The sequence below is a fragment of the Bufo bufo genome, chromosome 2 (genome assembly GCF_905171765.1).
Source record: "Bufo bufo chromosome 2, aBufBuf1.1, whole genome shotgun sequence".
Taxonomy (NCBI): Eukaryota; Metazoa; Chordata; class Amphibia; order Anura; family Bufonidae; genus Bufo; species Bufo bufo.
Genome location: NC_053390.1, coordinates 522,899,184 through 522,916,242, shown reverse-complemented (window position 1 = coordinate 522,916,242; position 17,059 = coordinate 522,899,184). Strand labels below are relative to the sequence as shown.

Sequence of the window (17,059 nt, the reverse complement as noted above, 5' to 3'; positions counted from 1 at the left end):
AATGTCCGGGCTTGCCATGGGAAATTGGAACTGCGTTATGAATTATTGACAGTTTTCTATCTGTGTAATTATTAATGTAATCGTTTCTCTACATTAAATGACCTAGAGTTGAGACAACATGCCCCAGTCTGGTGATTGGGGATATTAAACAGCTAATACTATCCCATAGATAGTGCTAACCTACCATGAACGGCTATGAAAGCAGCTCTCTCTTATTATTCACTGAAACTTTGTTACAAACACTCTACCACTCACCAATCACATTTGTCTTTTTTGTTTTAAGGAAAAAAAAAAATCCTATACTCATTTATCTATTTTAATGCTGGTGATTGATTTCAAAATATCTCCAGTCATTATAATTTTAATAACTATTTGAACAGTTGCCAGTTTAATTTCCAGTGCACAAAAATTAGAGGTAAATTATTTATTACTTTCAGCAAGTGTCTTTCACAATTTTATTTAATATTTTTTCTTTTTTTTTTTATGGATCGTAAAATGACAATCTTTTATTGTACACTCGTAAAGCAACTAGCAAATGAATACTTTGCAAATAGGTTACCGTGGATTGAAATGTCAACCATAATTCACATGATGGGAAATTCACAACCAAGCACGTGGCAAAAAGCCATATCCACTTTAGTGCAGTGCCCTCATCTACTGGACAGACGGAGAAAAAGAGCATCAGAGTTAGCTGTGATAGATTTTAGACCTGTCAGGGGCTATATGTCCTGTTCAATACAGTAGCAGGACTTTCAATCTCCCTTTTATCTGTTAATACCCTCATTTGTCAGCCATTCTACTATGCAGTAAGCTGATATGCACCAAATATTGGTTCTAATATTAACTAATGCTATTAGCATCAGGCACCTATGCACCTGGCCAGCTGCTGAAGGTGCCCTCCTGAACTCAACTGTATTGACATCCTCGGGACGATAATTCAGTTTCATACTGTGATGAAGGTGGCAGTATTTTGTGCTGCGCTATGGTATATGGTTCTGCTGGGGTGGTATTTGCTCTGTACTAGGGTTTTGTTGCCCCCCCCCCCTACTTCTGTTGGCCCTGCCTTCTTGTGTTGACCCCACCTTCTGCCAATTTGGACTCGCCTATAATATGAAGCCATGTTGAAGTTTTATTTTCCAGGACCACTAAGTTTCCAGTCCTCCTTTGACCACTAATATGTAAAGGAGAGCATAAATATCTTGACGCAGTTGAGACATTAACCCTGTCAGGGAACAACCTATTTAATTTTTTTTTAATTTTCAGTTTTCCTTTCCTGCCCTTCCAAGAGGCATTTTTTTTTCTGTTCACATAGCCATATAAGGGCTTATTTTTTGTGGGACAAGTTGTATTTTTTAATGGCACAGTTTATTTTGCCATAGCTTGTATTGGAAAAGACGAGTTATTCTGTGAAGCCATGCTGTTGCGATGGATGCAGTATGTGTTTTAGCATTGTCTCGCTGAAATATGCAAGGCCTTCCCTAAAAGAGACATTATCTGGATATGTGCATGTGTTGTTCTAAACCCTCTATACACTGTTCAGCATTGATAGTGTTTTTCCAGCTGCCCACGGCATAGACACTATACTGTAAAAAAACATTTCTCGAACTCGGGTTTGGTTCCAAGGTACCACAGTTCGGGAAATATTTTTTTACAGTACAAATTCGTGAAGCAATAACTTCGGCTCATCAGAGCCAATACATTCTAATACTGTACGGAGCTCCTGCTCCATACATTATTAGAACGAAGTTCTATGCAAATCAACATCGGATGTTTCATCCGAAGTTGATTCACTCATCCCTAAACCTCATTCAATCAGAGATTCAAGCTTTTGAACTGGGTGTTGACAATAAGTGGGATGGTCGTTCTCCTCTTGAAACTGCAGAACATTGTGTCCATGGTTCCCAAAAAGAAAAAAAATTAAATTTTTAAAATTTATTCATGTGCCCAAAGAGCAGTTTTCCAACTTTAATTTGCACTTGTGGATTGCACAGCAAACTATCGCAATTTTACATTGAGGAACCTTTTTCTGAAATTTCTCCACTTTTTAGATAGTTTTTTGCAGAACTTCTGCCCATCTTTGCTGCTGACAGACTCTTCTTCTCTAACAAACACCTTTTATACCTAGTCATGTAACATAGCATCAGATTGCTAGCTTTTTTTTATTAGTAACTTTTTATTGCCTCTGTCCCAACTTCTGCCATCAAGTTCTAAATGAGTTTTTATTTTTTTTCATCCTGGGCATATTATATCTCCTTATGGAGAGCACTTAATTGGTGTGAGGAGTCTTATTGGCTAATGGCTAGATATATTTTGCCCACTGTTTGACAACATAAACATAGATAATGTGACTGCTTAGCTCAAACATGGTAGGCATTTACTATGTAAATTAGTTTATACCATCATCATTTTCTAACTTACAATAGTCCAATGATAGTTTAGCCTCTTTTTTTAACTTTTCCTATGAAAAAAAAAGAATCTGCCCTGCTAATATTGATAAATTACACAACTTAAATGTCATAAATGGGGTTTGGAAAATTTAAGAGTGATTTTCTTTTAGTTTAGTTAGTTTATTGTCAGGTTATTCAAACTTCATTTTGAATTTACTTCTTTACAGAACCATGGATGTTTGGGTGAGCGTGAACAATGGAACAACTGCCCTCACTAATCCCAAGACAATCACTGCTTCTAGTTGTGTAAGTACAAAATGTTAACAGATTTAAAAAGATAAAAAATTGCTAAAATTGATGAATGCACACACAGAAAATGCACTGACTGTACTAAGTACAGTATGAAGTATTTATTTGTAAAACCTCTTACTACGTTGCTAAATCATTGACCATAAGCAAGTTCTAGTGTCACGCTGATTTCAATAAACTTCTGAATCAGGTTAGATAAACTCATTTAGCAGCTTATTTAAAGTGTGATTATTATTTTTTTAAGTTCATTTATGTACAGTACAGCATCTAGAGACAGAGAATATACTATTGAAGATCTAGCCTGTATAACAGTTTGACTCTCCTATTGGCTCTGAGGTGACTGTAACTTTGGCTACTGTGACCAAACATGGCAGTTGCCACATACTTTATGTTTTAGTAATAAAACAAAAAGCAAATATTGTATTAAAGGCTTAGGTCCAATATTTACAAAAATGTAAGGAGGTCAGGCATTGGCACAAAAACACCACTAACTTAGCCTCCCGGTTCTAATGCCACTGCTTCTGTCCCCATTGGACTGGAAATGTGATGTGCCATCTACAGTGCCTTGCAAACGTATTCACCCACCTTGACTTTTTTCGTGTTTTGTTACATTACAGCCTTAAGTGCAATGTTTTGTTATTATGAATATTAAGTGATGGATCAGAACACAATAGTCTAAATTGGTGAAGTGAAATGAGAAAAAAATATATAAATTAAACTATTGTTTCGAAATAGATAGCAGAAAATTGGCATGCGTGGAAGTATTCACCCCCTTTGTTAGGAAGCCCATAAAAAGCTCTGGTGCAACCAATTACCTTCAGAAGTCACATCATTAGTGAAATAATGTCAACCTGTGTGCAATCTAAGTGTCACATGATCTGTCATTACATATACACACCTTTTTTGAAAGGCCCTAGAGGCTGCAACACCTAAGCAAGAGGCATCACTAACCAAACACTGCCATGAAGACCAAGGAACTCTCCAAACAAGTAAGAGACAATGTTTTTGAGAAGAATAAGTCAGGATTAGGTTATAAAAAAAATATCCAAATCTTTGATGATCCCCAGGAGCGCCATCAAATCTATCATAACCAAATGGAAAGAACATGGCACAACAGCAAACCTGCCAAGAGACGGCCGCCCACCAAAACTCACGGACCGGGCAAGGAGGGCATTCATCAGAGAGGCAGCACAGAGACTTAAGGTAACCCTGGAGAAGCTGCAGAGTTCCACAGCAGAGACTGGAGTATCTGTACATAGGACGACAATAAGCTGTACGCTCCATAGAGTTGGGCTTTATGGCAGAGTGGCCAGAAGAAAGAAATTACTTTCAGAAAAAAACAAAAAGGCACGTTGTGAGTTTGCAAAAAGGCATGTGGGAGACTCCCAAAATGTATGGAGCAAGGTGCTCTGGTCTGATGAGACTAAAATTGAACTTTTCAGCTCTCAAAGAAAATGCTATGTCTGGTGCAATCCCAACACATCACATCACCCAAAGAACACCATACCCCAGTGAAACATGGTGGTGGCAGCATCATGCTGTGGGGATGTTTTTCAGCATCCAGGACTGGGAAACTCGTCAAAGTTGAGGAAAAGAGGATGGTGCTAAATACAGGGATATTCTTGAGCAAAACCTGTACCAATCTGTGCATGATTTGAAGCTAGGACGGAGATTCAACTTCCAGCAGGACAATGACCCCAAACACACTGCTAAAGCAACACTTGAGTGGTTTAAGGGGAAACATGTAAATGTATTGGAATGGCCTAGTCAAAGACCAGATCTCAATCCAATAGAAAATCTGTGGTCAGACTTAAAGGGAACCTGTCACCTGGATTTTGTGTATAGAGCTGAGGACATGGGTTGCTAGATGGCCACTAGCACATCCGCAATACCCAGTCCCCATAGCTCTGTGTGCTTTTATTGTGTAAAAAAAAAACAACGATTTGATACATATGCAAATTAACCTGAGATGAGTCCTGTATGTGAGATGAGTCACGTACAGGACTCATCCCAGGGATAATTTGCATATGTATCAAATCGTTTTTTTTACACAATAAAAGCACACAGAGCTATGGGGACTGGGTATTGCAGATGTGCTAGCGGCCATCTACTGTAGCAACAAAACCCCGGTGACAGGTTCCCTTAAAGTCTGACCACGGATTTTCTATTGGATTGAGATCTAGTTTGAGATCCCTTTAAAGATTGCTGTTCACAAACCATCCAACTTGAAGGAACTGGAGCAGTTTTGCAAGGGGGAATGGGCAAAAATCCCAGTGGTAAGATGTGGCAAGCTCATAGAGACTTATCCAAAGCGACTTGGAGATGTGATTGACGAAAAAGGTGGCTCTACAAAGTATTGACTTTAGGGGGGTGAATAGATATGCACATTGAATTTTTCTGTTATGTTGTCCTATTTGTTTTTTGCTTCACAATAAAAAAAATAAAAAATCTTCAAAGTTGTGGGCATGTTCTGTAAATTAAATAATGGAAATCCTCAAACAATTCATGTTAATTCCAGGTTGTGAGGCACCAAAACACGAGCAAAAGTCAAGAGGGCCGAATACTTTTGCAAGGCACTGTACATGCATGCCACCACTGCAGGTTCATCAATGGTCAAAGAGAATGAGAACCTTGCCTTTATATTGCAATTTTGTTAGTGTTTAATTTTTGTAAGTAAAGAATCTACACCACAGATGACCAGGTTTTAGAGCTAACATCAGTTTAGAGACTACTGTATAAAACTCTCACATTGCTTGTCTGTAAGCAAATTAAGGACTCATTCTCAAGATTTTTTTTATATATAGTTGTTTTTTTAAATGACCATTCCACCATGTTTCTGTTCTTTTTGTATATAAATATTGCTGTTTCTTCAGACTGATATTAAGTCTGAAGAAGGAACGTGAGTTGTCTTGAAAGCTCGCTGTGTAATACCATTGCTTCTATTTTTGTTAGCCATTAACATGTATTATACCTGCAAGACTCAGATTTTGTTTCTCTTAATGAAAACAATAAACCTATTTTAAGATGAATATGCATGCTTATCACATTAGCTTCCTTGATGGGCTACTGTCTGCTTACTTACGAGCCACTGTAGCATACCTCAAGGACACATCAATCTCTTTACAGATTAGTAATTTACAAAACATGAACAAATATCTCAATATTTTTTTATTGATAAACATTTCACACACTGTACTAGAACAATAAAATATGTTTCTGTTTTGATTATACATGCAGATTTTGTATCCTTCACAATAACAGTATGCATCAGAAAACAAAATACAGCCTGCTGACATGTATCTATAGTCAAAGGCTTTATGGCACAAACAAGAATGTAGAAATTTAGAATTACAGTATGTGGAAATTATACTTTGCAACAATAAATACTAATTCATTTAGAAACCAACATTGTTATATAATAATTGTATTATATAATATTACAACTTGATGTTTAAAATGTAATGAATTTATATATTTTTTTGTAATTGAAATGTGCTATATTCTGGCCACGCAAATCTAATTTTCACACAAGAGACAGGTACTGAAAGCATGCTGCTGCTTCCCAAGAGAGTTTGCAATTGTACTAAAATGTATGATTGTTTGAGGTTGCACGTCATATATAAGATCTTGGCTAACCAGCCGCTGGTATCTTAAAAGGGAACCTGTCACCTCAAAATCACATATTTAATCGCAATCAGCGATATCTCGCTGCTCAGTCTGAAGTCAAGGGGCAGCGGCCTCTTTGCTTCAAGTCAAGATAAGCACGCCCCCTAACCGTCCCCTCTTCTGTGTAATTGACATCCTGCAGTGCAGCTTGGGATCGCGTTAGTCTCAAGCATGCGCGGTGCGCTCCTTGTTACTGCGCGATCCCGGCTCTCAGTTAACCGGGTTTCATCAGCACACCGTGCATGCGCGAGACTAACGCTATCCCAGGCCGCCCTGCAGGATGCCAATCACACAGAAGAGGGAATGGTTATGGGGCGTGCTTATCTTGACTTGAAGCAAGGAGGCCACTGCCCCCTTGACTTCAGACTCACCGGTGAGATAACGCTAATGGCGATTAAAACATTGTTTTTGTCATGTATGGAGCATCAGTTTATCGGATCAAACACGATGCAATTTCAAGGTGACAGTGTCACGGCTGAGGATGGGGAAAACCCTCAGCCGTGCGATGCCAGAAGATGGAAAGGTTGCTAGGTGCAACCGCATGCACATTGCAGCAAGCTGCCCAGCACCAGCTCAGGCTGCCAAGCTGCAATACAACCACATGTTGCCAGCGGCAACCACAAGTGAGGCAACAAACTAGCGGCCCTCACCTGTGGCTGAAAATAAAACCAAACCGCAGGCAACTGCATGCGGATCCTGAGTCACGACCATAACCATGGTCGTGACACTCCCACCCCTCAAAGCCCCCCCACCAAAAAAAAAACGAAAATAGTGAGGAACTAAGAACAGGGATGGGAGAAGGGAAAACAAGGGGGAAACAGTGCCAGTAAATGCGAGTCTCCCCAGGACTGCTGCCGGACCCTGGAGCAACACACAGGAACCATGGATCCGACTGCCAGGCTCTGGAGCAACACACAGGAACCAAAGACCAGCAAAGAAACAGCCCGAGGAGACCGCACTGACACTGCATCCACTCTCTACTGGCGTTCCTACTCCAGTCGCTGCCAACAGCCACTCCAAACCAGCACACCGCCGGAACACCAACGGAATGCTGCCAGCAGACCACCAGAGATAGGAACGTAGAGAGGGACATGGGATCACCAACACGGACACGGAAGGCACGGTGGCGGGGAAAAGCCACCAACCGCACCGTTAACGGTGATCCCCGGAACGCTCTCCCTCCGGAGAACGCGCATGCACCCCACATAGATGGCGATGCATGCTGCACCCTCTTTCGAAGGTGTGCAACCACACACCAAACGAACCACAGTGAGGGAATAAAAAATAAGGGGACACCAAAACAGGCCACGGCGAAGAAATGGCGGGGAATAAGCCAGTCACCGGGCCGTCAGCGGCGAAACCACCATAACGCTCTCCCTCCGGAGAACGCGCATGCACCCCATCAACAGATGGCGGTACATGCTGCACCCTCTTTCGAGGGAAACTCCACGTGAGGAGCCATTGTGGTCATACTGTCACGGCTGAGGATGGGGAAAACCCTCAGCCGTGCGATGCCAGATGATGGAAAGGTTGCTAGGTGCAACCGCATGCACATTGCAGCAAGCTGCCCAGCACCAGCTCAGGCTGCCAAGCTGCAATACAACCACATGTTGCCAGCGGCAACCACAAGTGAGGCAACAAACTAGCGGCCCTCACCTGTGGCTGAAAATAAAACCAAACCGCAGGCAACTGCATGCGGATCCTGAGTCACGACCATAACCATGGTCGTGACAGACAGGTTCTCTTTAAAGCCGAATGCAGGCTAATGGCAATAATGTCATTATATAGATATCACTGGGAATATCTTATTGACCTGGTAAGTTGCTTAAATTAAATTTAAAGGAGTTATCGGGCTTCAGATCTGAACCCGGACCACCTCCATTTTCACCCAGGCAGCCCCCCGGTCTTAAGCATCGGAGCGGTTCATACTCTGAGGCTCTCCTTTGCCCTGTGCTGAATCGCGCAGGGCAAAGGCATTTTCTGCATTTTCGGTCATGAACCGGGCTCTCCACATGGGCTGCCAGGCGGAGGCTTCTGCCCAGCAGTGAACCCGGTGACGTGACCGTTATCCGGTCTTTAGCGCTGCCCTAACCTTTTCTTGACGAATATCTTGAACATCAGTGATTTCATATAATATTTTAACACATTGTTTTATAATAAATATTTAATACGTATATAAGGAAGCCTCTGTGTATACATATACATATTCCGTATGAGGTGTGCACAACCAACCTATATTCTATATTTATTCTTTGCCTCATAGACAGGGTGTGTCTATATTGGTTGAAGCACCCGCTCCATATAGAGCAACGAGGTGAGCCGTCACAACATAATACATTTTGTTCTCTATATATACACCCACTGTGCACAGAGCTCCCTAGTTTGCACAATATGGACATATGGAAACATTTAGAAGAAAAACTATCAAAGGTAGATTCATTTCAATTAGATATTGAAAATCCTAAAGACAATCAGCATCCAACCACTATTGTAGCAGCTGATGTTTTTAGAAAACTAGAAATTCTCATGCATAAAACAACTGTAACAGCGGTGGGAAATAAGATCACTTAGTTTGTACATACAACAAGATAAAATACCGAAAGGCCTACAATTAATTAAATCCCCTGCTTCAGGACCTTATCGATAAGGAATTTGATAAGGAATGGGAAACAGTCCTCAGGACCCAATCTTTTGGCCTGATGGAATTAATTATTAAGAGGAGATCACAAATTTTAGAAACATTAACAACTAGGGTTGAGCGAACCCGAACTGTAAAGTTCGGGTTCGTACCAAACTTTAGGATTTTTGGACCCCGGACCCGACATTTTCGTAAAAGTTCAGGTTCGGGTTTGGTGTTCGGCGCTTTCTTGGTGCTTTTTGAAAGGCTGCACAGCCATGCCTACTAATGGCATGGCTGTGATTGGCCAGAGCAGCATGTGACCCAGGCTCTATATAAGCTTGGGTCATGTAGCGCTGCACGTCACTCTGCTGTTACAAGTGTAGGGAGAGGATGCTGCTGGACTTGTGATTTCAGGGAGAGAATAGGAGAGAATCTAACTCAGCGATCTACAGACAAATAGTTGTGTGGGTGCAGGGCACTGTCGTTTTACCCTGCCCTGAGCTCATTGACCAAAAAATACTAACTTTTAGAATTCTGTTAGTTAGGTGGTTGGCGGCGGCCTTTTTCTGCATGCTCAGTGCACCAGCACTGCATCTGAGCTTTTGGGACATTGCAAATCACCATTTTTGGGGGGCAAACTACAACATCTGGATTAGTCAGTGTGCAGTTTAAGGTAGAAATACACCCATCATTTTCTGGGGTTTGAAAAACACATTTTTTTTTCTTCAAAAAACAGTATTTGCCAGGTCTGCAAGTGTTAAATTCAAGTTTAATATATACAGCATTCATATTCTGTTAGCAAAAAAAGACTTTTTGGGCAATCTACAACATCTGTATTAGTCAGTGTGCAATTTAAGCTAGAAATACACCCATCATTTTCTGGGGTTTGAAAAACACACTTATTTGACAAAAAACACTATTTTCAGGCCTTGCAGCATCAGCACGTGTGAAATTACAGGCTTATATACTGCTGTCAAATTCAGTTGTTAAACAAACAGTCGTTTGGGCTCCAAAAATTTAGTTGGCAGCCTTTGATGCAGATGTCATTGTGAGATACACCCTTAATACATTTGGGTTACATTCAGAGATTTTAAATACCGCCAATTGGTGCACCAATATTGAATTCAGGCCTACAGAGGTTCAGGCCCTCTGAGATACTACCTCTACATATAGGGGTTTGAATTAGTCATTTGAAATACATCCTTTTTGTGCAAAGATATATTTACTTCAGGCCTACACTGGTTCAGACCGTGTGAGATACCCCCCTACATACAGGGGTTTGAATCAGGCATTTGAAATACAGCCATTTGAAATACAGCCTTTTTGTTCAAAGAAATCTTTAATTGAGGCCTAGTCTGGTTCAGGCCGTGGAGATACACCCTTTACATACTGTCGTTCTTTTTTACTATTAAACACCCATTTAGGGCAAGATCCTAAATTCAAAATATATGAGGAGAGCGTCAAATAAGGGACGTGGCCCAGGTCGTGGTGATGCTGGTGGAGCTCCTGTTGCATACAAGAGAACCAGTTCCATTGGCAGCCATACATGCCCACGCCATGACACTATCACCACCATGCTTCACTTATGAGGTGGTATGCTTAGGATCATGAGCAGTTCCTTTCCTTCTCCATACTCTTCTCTTCCCATCACTGGTACAAGTTGATCTTGGTCTCATCTGTCCATAGGATGTTGTTCCAGAACTGTGAAGGCTATCTTAGATGTCGTTTGGCAAACTCTAATCTGGCCTTCCTGTTTTTGAGGCTCACCAATGGTTTACATCTTGTGGTGAGCCCTCTGTATTCACTCCGGTGAAGTCCTCTCTTGATTGTTGACTTTGACACACATACACCTACCTCCTGGAGAGTGTTCTTGATCTGGCCAACTGTTGTGAAGGGTGTTTTCTTCACCAGAGAAAGAATTCTTCAGTTATCCACCACAGTTGTTTTCCAAGGTCTTCCGGGTCTTTTGGTGTTGCTGAGCTCACCGATGCGTTCCTTCTTTTTAAGAATGTTCCAAACAGTAGTTTTGGCCACGCCTAATGTTTTTGCTATCTCTCTGATGGGTTTGTTTTGTTTTTTCAGCCTAATGATGGCTTGCTTCACTGATAGTGACAGCTCTTTGGATCTCATCTTGAGAGTTGACAGCAACAGATTCCAAATGCAAATAGCGCACTTGAAATGAACTCTGGACCTTTTATCTGCTCATTGTAATTGGGATAAGGAGGGAATAATACACACCTGGCCATGGAACAGCTGAGAAGCCAATTGTCCCATTACTTTTGGTCCCTTAACAAGTGGGAGGAACATATGCAAACAGTTGTAATTCCTACATGGTTCACCTGATTTGGATGTAAATACCCTCAAATTAAAGCTAACAGTCTGCAGTTAAAGCACATCTAGTTCATTTTATTTCAAATCTATTGTGGTGGTGTATAGAGCCAAAACCCTTAGAATTGTGTCGATGTCCCAATACTTATGGACCTGACTGTATCTCCATAACAGCACACTCAGTAAATGCAGTGGCGGCTGGGCCTAAGGCGGATAGCAGTTTGGCGCATGTCCTTCCACCACCGAGGATTGCAGGGTGCTTCAATTTGCCTCCTGTTGCTTCCTCCTCCTACTTTGCTTCCTCATCCTCTACCAGCTCCTCATCCAGTCAGCGTAACACCTTCACCACCAACTTCAGCACAGCCAGGGGTAAATGACAGCAGGCAGTTTTAAAACTTATCTGTTTGGGGGACAAACCCCACAGCGCGCAGGAGCTGTGGACGGGCCTTGAACAACATATCGATGAGTGGATTGTGCCAGTCAGCCTCAAGCCCGGCCTGGTGGTGTGCGATAATGGCCGAAATCTCGTAGCAGCTCTGGGACTAGTCGTTTTGACGCACATCCCTCGCCTGGCGCATGTGCTGAATTTGGTGGTGCAGAGATTCCTTAAAAATTACCCCGACATGTCAGAGCTGCTGCACAAAAAGTGCGGGCCGTCTGTGCACGCTTTCGGCGTTCTCACCCTGCTGCTGCTCGCCTGTCAGCGCTGCAGCGTCACTTCGGCCTTCTCGCTCACCGCCTCATATGCGACGTGCCCACAAGTTGGAACTCCACCTTGCACATGCTGGCCACACTGTGCGAGCAGCAGCAGGCGATTAAGGAGTTTCATCTGCAGCATGCACGGGTGAGTCGCTTGGCGGAACAGCATCACTTCACCACCAATGACTGGGCCTCCATGCGAGACCTGTGTTCCTTGTTGCGCTGTTTCGAGTACTCCACCAACATGGCCAGTGCCGATAACGTAGTTCTCAGCGTTAGTATCCCACTTCTATGCCTCCTTGAAAAAACGCTCATGGCGATGATGGAAGAGGATGTGGCACAGGAGGAGGAGGAGGAAGAGGGATAATTTCGTAGGGTTTCCGGCCAGTCATTCCCAAGTGGCTCCGACGGTGGGTTCCTGCACCCACAAACCCAAGGTACACAATTGTCCAGCCAGGGCACAGTTCTGGAGGATGAGGAGGTTGAGGATGAGGAGATGGAGGAGGAGGAACCTGTTTTACAGCAGGGTGGCACCCAGACCAGCTCATGGCCATCACTGGTGCGTGGATGGGGGGGATACAGAGGACACAGATGATACACCTCCCACAGAGGACAGCTTTTCGTTGCCTCTGGGCAGCCTTGCACACATTAGCGATTACATGCTGCAGTGTCTCCGCAACGATCGCAGAGTTGCCCACATTCTAACTTGTGCTGATTACTGGGTGGCCACGCTGCTGGATCCCCGTTACAAGGACAACGTACCGTCCTTAATTCAGTCACTGGAGCGTGATCGTAAGATGCGCGAGTACAAGCGAACGCTGGTAGACGCGCTGCTGGTGGCATTCCCACCTGACAGTGGGGGCACAGTGGAAGCACAAGGCGAAGGCAGAGGATGAGAAAGAGGTCGCCAACGCAGCTGGGGCACCGCCAGCACCTCAGAAGGCAGGGTTAGCATGGGCAAAAATCTTTGTCAGCACGCCACAACAACCAGCACCACCAGCTGATATGGAACGTCTTAGCAGGAGGCAGCATTTCACCAACATGGTGGAGCAGTATGTGTGCACATGCCTACACGTACTGAATGACCGGTCTGCCTTCTTCAACTTCTGGGTCTCCAAATTGGGCACATGGCCTGAGCTTGCCCTTTACGCCTTGGAGGTGCTGGCCTGCCCTGCAGCCAGTGTATTATCTGAACGTGTGTTTAGCACGGCAGGGGGCGTCATCACAGACAAGCGCAGCAGCCTGTCCACAGCCAACGTGGACAAGCTCACGTTCCTTAAAATAAACCAGGCTTGTATCCCACAAGACCTTGTGCAGAATAGACAATTATACCACCATCAAACATAAATTCTTGTACTCAAGTCAAGTGCAATGATTCTTTGTTTTCTTTTTTTTTTTTTTTTGTCACAATATTTTGGGGGCTACCTACCCCAATAAAAAACCTCCTCCTCCTCCATTGCTGTCTCCACCTACAACACCACATTCACCGCCTCCTCAACCTCCGACTCCATATCCACCTCCTTCTCCGAGTTGCAGGTTAATCATTTATAATTTTTTGTTATTTTATTTTAAGTTATTTCCCTATCCACATTTGTTTGCAGAGCAGTTGCCATGCTCTTAAGCATATTTTACTGCCTTTTACATCCCTCTAGCCTTTTCAAGGGCCATTTTATAGCCATTTTAGTGCCCTAAATTGAAAAAAAATCTTATTTTCAATTGTCAGGTGACATCTTACCAATTCTGGAGTATACAAACCCCTGCTGAGCCTGGGTGACAGGGGCCTAAATCTCTCAAAATCCTCTGTTCTATTGCTGGGTGACAAGAACCACCTTTTGCCGTGAATGAACCCCTAAATTTAGTGAAAACATCTGTTACTGATCGGAAGATGCGCGACTACAAGCGCACGCTCCAGATGGCATTCCCACCTGACAGCGGGGGCACAGTATAAGCACAAGGCAAAGGCAGAGGAGGAGGAAGAGGTCGCCAACGCAGCTGGGGCACCGCCAGCACCTGAGAAGGCAGGGTTAGCATGGCCAAAATGTGGAAAAGCTTTGTCAGCCTTGGAGGTGCTGACCTGCCCTGCAGCCAGTGTATAGTGTGAAAGTGTGTTTAGCACGGCAGAGAGCATTATCACAGGCCACAGCCAATGTGGACAAGCTTACGTTTATTAAAATGAACCAGGCATGGATCCCACAGGACTTGTCCGTACCTTGTGCAGAATAGACATTTATACTATTCTCAACCATCCATTCTTGTACTCAAGTGCACTTATTCTTTGTTTTATTTTGTTATATGTCCCAATATTTTGGGGGATACCCCAATTTAAAAATAAAAAATAACACAAATCAGTGTTGGCTACCTATTCCTCCTTCACCGCCTCTTCCACCTACACCGCCACATCCACCGCCTCCTCAACCTCCTACTCCTAGATCCAGATTTTTTTTTTCATTTTTCTTTATTTTATGTTATTTTAAGACATTTCCCTATCCACATTTGTTTGCAGAACAGTTGTCATGCTCTTAAGCACATTTTGATGCCTTTTGCAGCCCTCTAGTCCTTTCCAGGACTATTTTAGAGCCATTTTAGTGCCCAAAAGTTCGGGTCCCCATTGACTTCAATGGGGTTCAGGGTCAAGTTCGGGTCACGTTCGGGTCCCGTACCCGAACTTTTTTTTCAAGTTCGGCCGAACCCGAACAGCCAGGTGTCCGATCAACTCTAGTAAAAACACCTACCTTAACAAGTTGGATTGGTCTGTCACACATTCATCGGTGCGGCAGATGTGTGGGGTGTCGTCTGACGAAGTTCCCAAAGACCACTCACTCTATCCCATCCTCTGCAAATAGTCATGTACATAAAATAAAGGACTTTACAACATGTGACACTAGCAGTGTAATATATATGTTCCAATGTCCGTGCAAGCTGCAATATGTGGGAAGGACAAAAAGGCCCCTCAAAAAACGCATTGCCGAACATATAAACAATATAAAAAAAGGGTATGACAACCATTTCCTATCCAAACATTATAAAACACATCACAATCAGGATCCCACAGGCTCAATATTTAGTGCGCTTGAAAAGGTCCCTACACATTGGAGAGGAGGTAATCATATTTTTAGAATGTCTAGACTCGAATCTAAGAATTTACGAACTAGGCATCCTCCTCCCCAATGGACTCAATGCCGACCTCAAAATTTTTGGCTTTTTTTTTAATCCTATTATTGATGTGAGACGCTCCTTGCTGACCTGAGATAGCAGTCAGGCTGTTTTACAAGCACTGCTATCTCCCCTCCACATTCAGCGTCCAAATCCACACCTCCATCAATTAGTGATACTTTTTCAACATATTTTTTAACCATTTTTTTCAACATGTTTTTTTACATTTGTGATGACTTTGATGTATTTTATTTATTACCTTCACTAACATTACTGCTTACAAGAACGGTTAGTGATTGTAATAAAAAATATATACCACACTACACAATAGGACTTTCTTATATCCAATCCTATATCCATTCTCATTTTTTCACTACTAATTCTTACTCCTGCTTATAGCTAATAGATTATCTTATTAAACTATATATACAAATTATAAGATTGTGAATTGTAAATTAACAGTATATTGAAAAAGTCGCATCAAAACCGCAATGCGCTGTGTTCAACTGCACCCATTTCCGTTATCTCCCTTTGCATTCAGCGCTTATATAAATATAAACATTACTTATTAACACCACTGGTAATTGCAACATATATTATATAATAGGATATATGCCATACAATATTACATTTTTATATTTCTATATTTGTCTTTTATGAATATTTTATAACTATCTATACCTATAGTTGTTTGTAAATTAATTGTATATGGAAAACCACACTAAAATCGCAATGTGCTTCACCCAACTGCAACTATTTTTGACAAAGTCATGATATCAGCAGCAGAGGAGTGAATCCAGACCAGTTTTTCCAATCGACCGGGGATACTGACCCAATAAGACTATAAAAGGTCTGCCATATCTGGGGGTCTCCTAACCACTGAGGAAGGAGACTGAGATCTCCGAAACGCGTTTGGTGAGAGAGGACCCCCAGCTAAATACCATTTACCAGCACTGGACCCCCATGTCCTCAAGAGCGCTCTAATCAAGTATTTTCCTGATGCGGGCGGCACCTGGTATCAACTACAGCTACGTAAAAGCTAATCTGCACCTTGAGCCCTGCAATCATCCTGCATTCGTGAGAATAGTCCGGAAGGCACAAGTACTGCGAGCTCTGTAGGCACGTGGGACGCCGCGGCCACAGATACTAACAGTGCGATATTACCAGGTCGCCTATACCAGGATCTAAAACTGGAGACAACTAACTGTGAGTAACCAATACTAACAAGCCGGTTTATAGACTGAAATCGCAAGACTACATGTCAGAACCTGTACTTATATGACATTCTAATTGGAGAGATCCGACATATCAATATATTGTGTATAGTAACCCATGTGGAGAAACAACACATAGCAACAGATTTGGGAGTATTCAACTGCAATAGACATTGAAATCTCACCAAAGTTGAACAAATCTGCTGGATAAAAGTTAATCCCTGCACATCACAGTACGGTTTCTAATGCGGTTTCTGCTGGAGGAACTATAACTTTTGTACCTTTGCAGCCACAATACTTTTGCAATTATAATATTGCTGGATGAAATACAATCTTGACTATTACTGGATAAAATACAACTGCTCATCGTAGCACTATTGCTGACTTGTTGGATGGAACTTATTTTTATTTTTAATTATTAATATTAACTTTTTATATATTTTTTTTCACATCTCTATTGTTTGTGCTTTCTAAATATTACGGTCATAATACTGATGGATGACATATAATTTCCATGACTGTTGGATAAAATAAAGTCCTCCATAGTGCAGTGGGAACATCGCAGACCTGCTGGATGAAACAGAACGCAACGCGCTTTTAGTAATATTATTGCGGTTTTCACCCCATTGTGGTTATATATTGCCTATAATTGTGTCCATTGATGAAAGTTTTTCACCTCTGAC

At 42.4% G+C, this 17,059-nt stretch overlaps 1 protein-coding gene across 2 annotated transcripts in view; it reads left to right on the top strand.

Annotated features, from left to right (window-relative positions):
- The window catches only part of ANTXR2 (ANTXR cell adhesion molecule 2), a 320,264-nt gene that overhangs the window by 175,480 nt on the left and 127,725 nt on the right, over positions 1 to 17,059 (top strand). For both annotated transcript variants that reach the window (XM_040417929.1, XM_040417928.1), the window contains exon 12: positions 2,615 to 2,693. In XM_040417929.1, the coding sequence (XP_040273863.1) occupies positions 2,615 to 2,693 (79 nt within the window). The remainder of the gene's footprint in view (positions 1 to 2,614; positions 2,694 to 17,059) is intronic.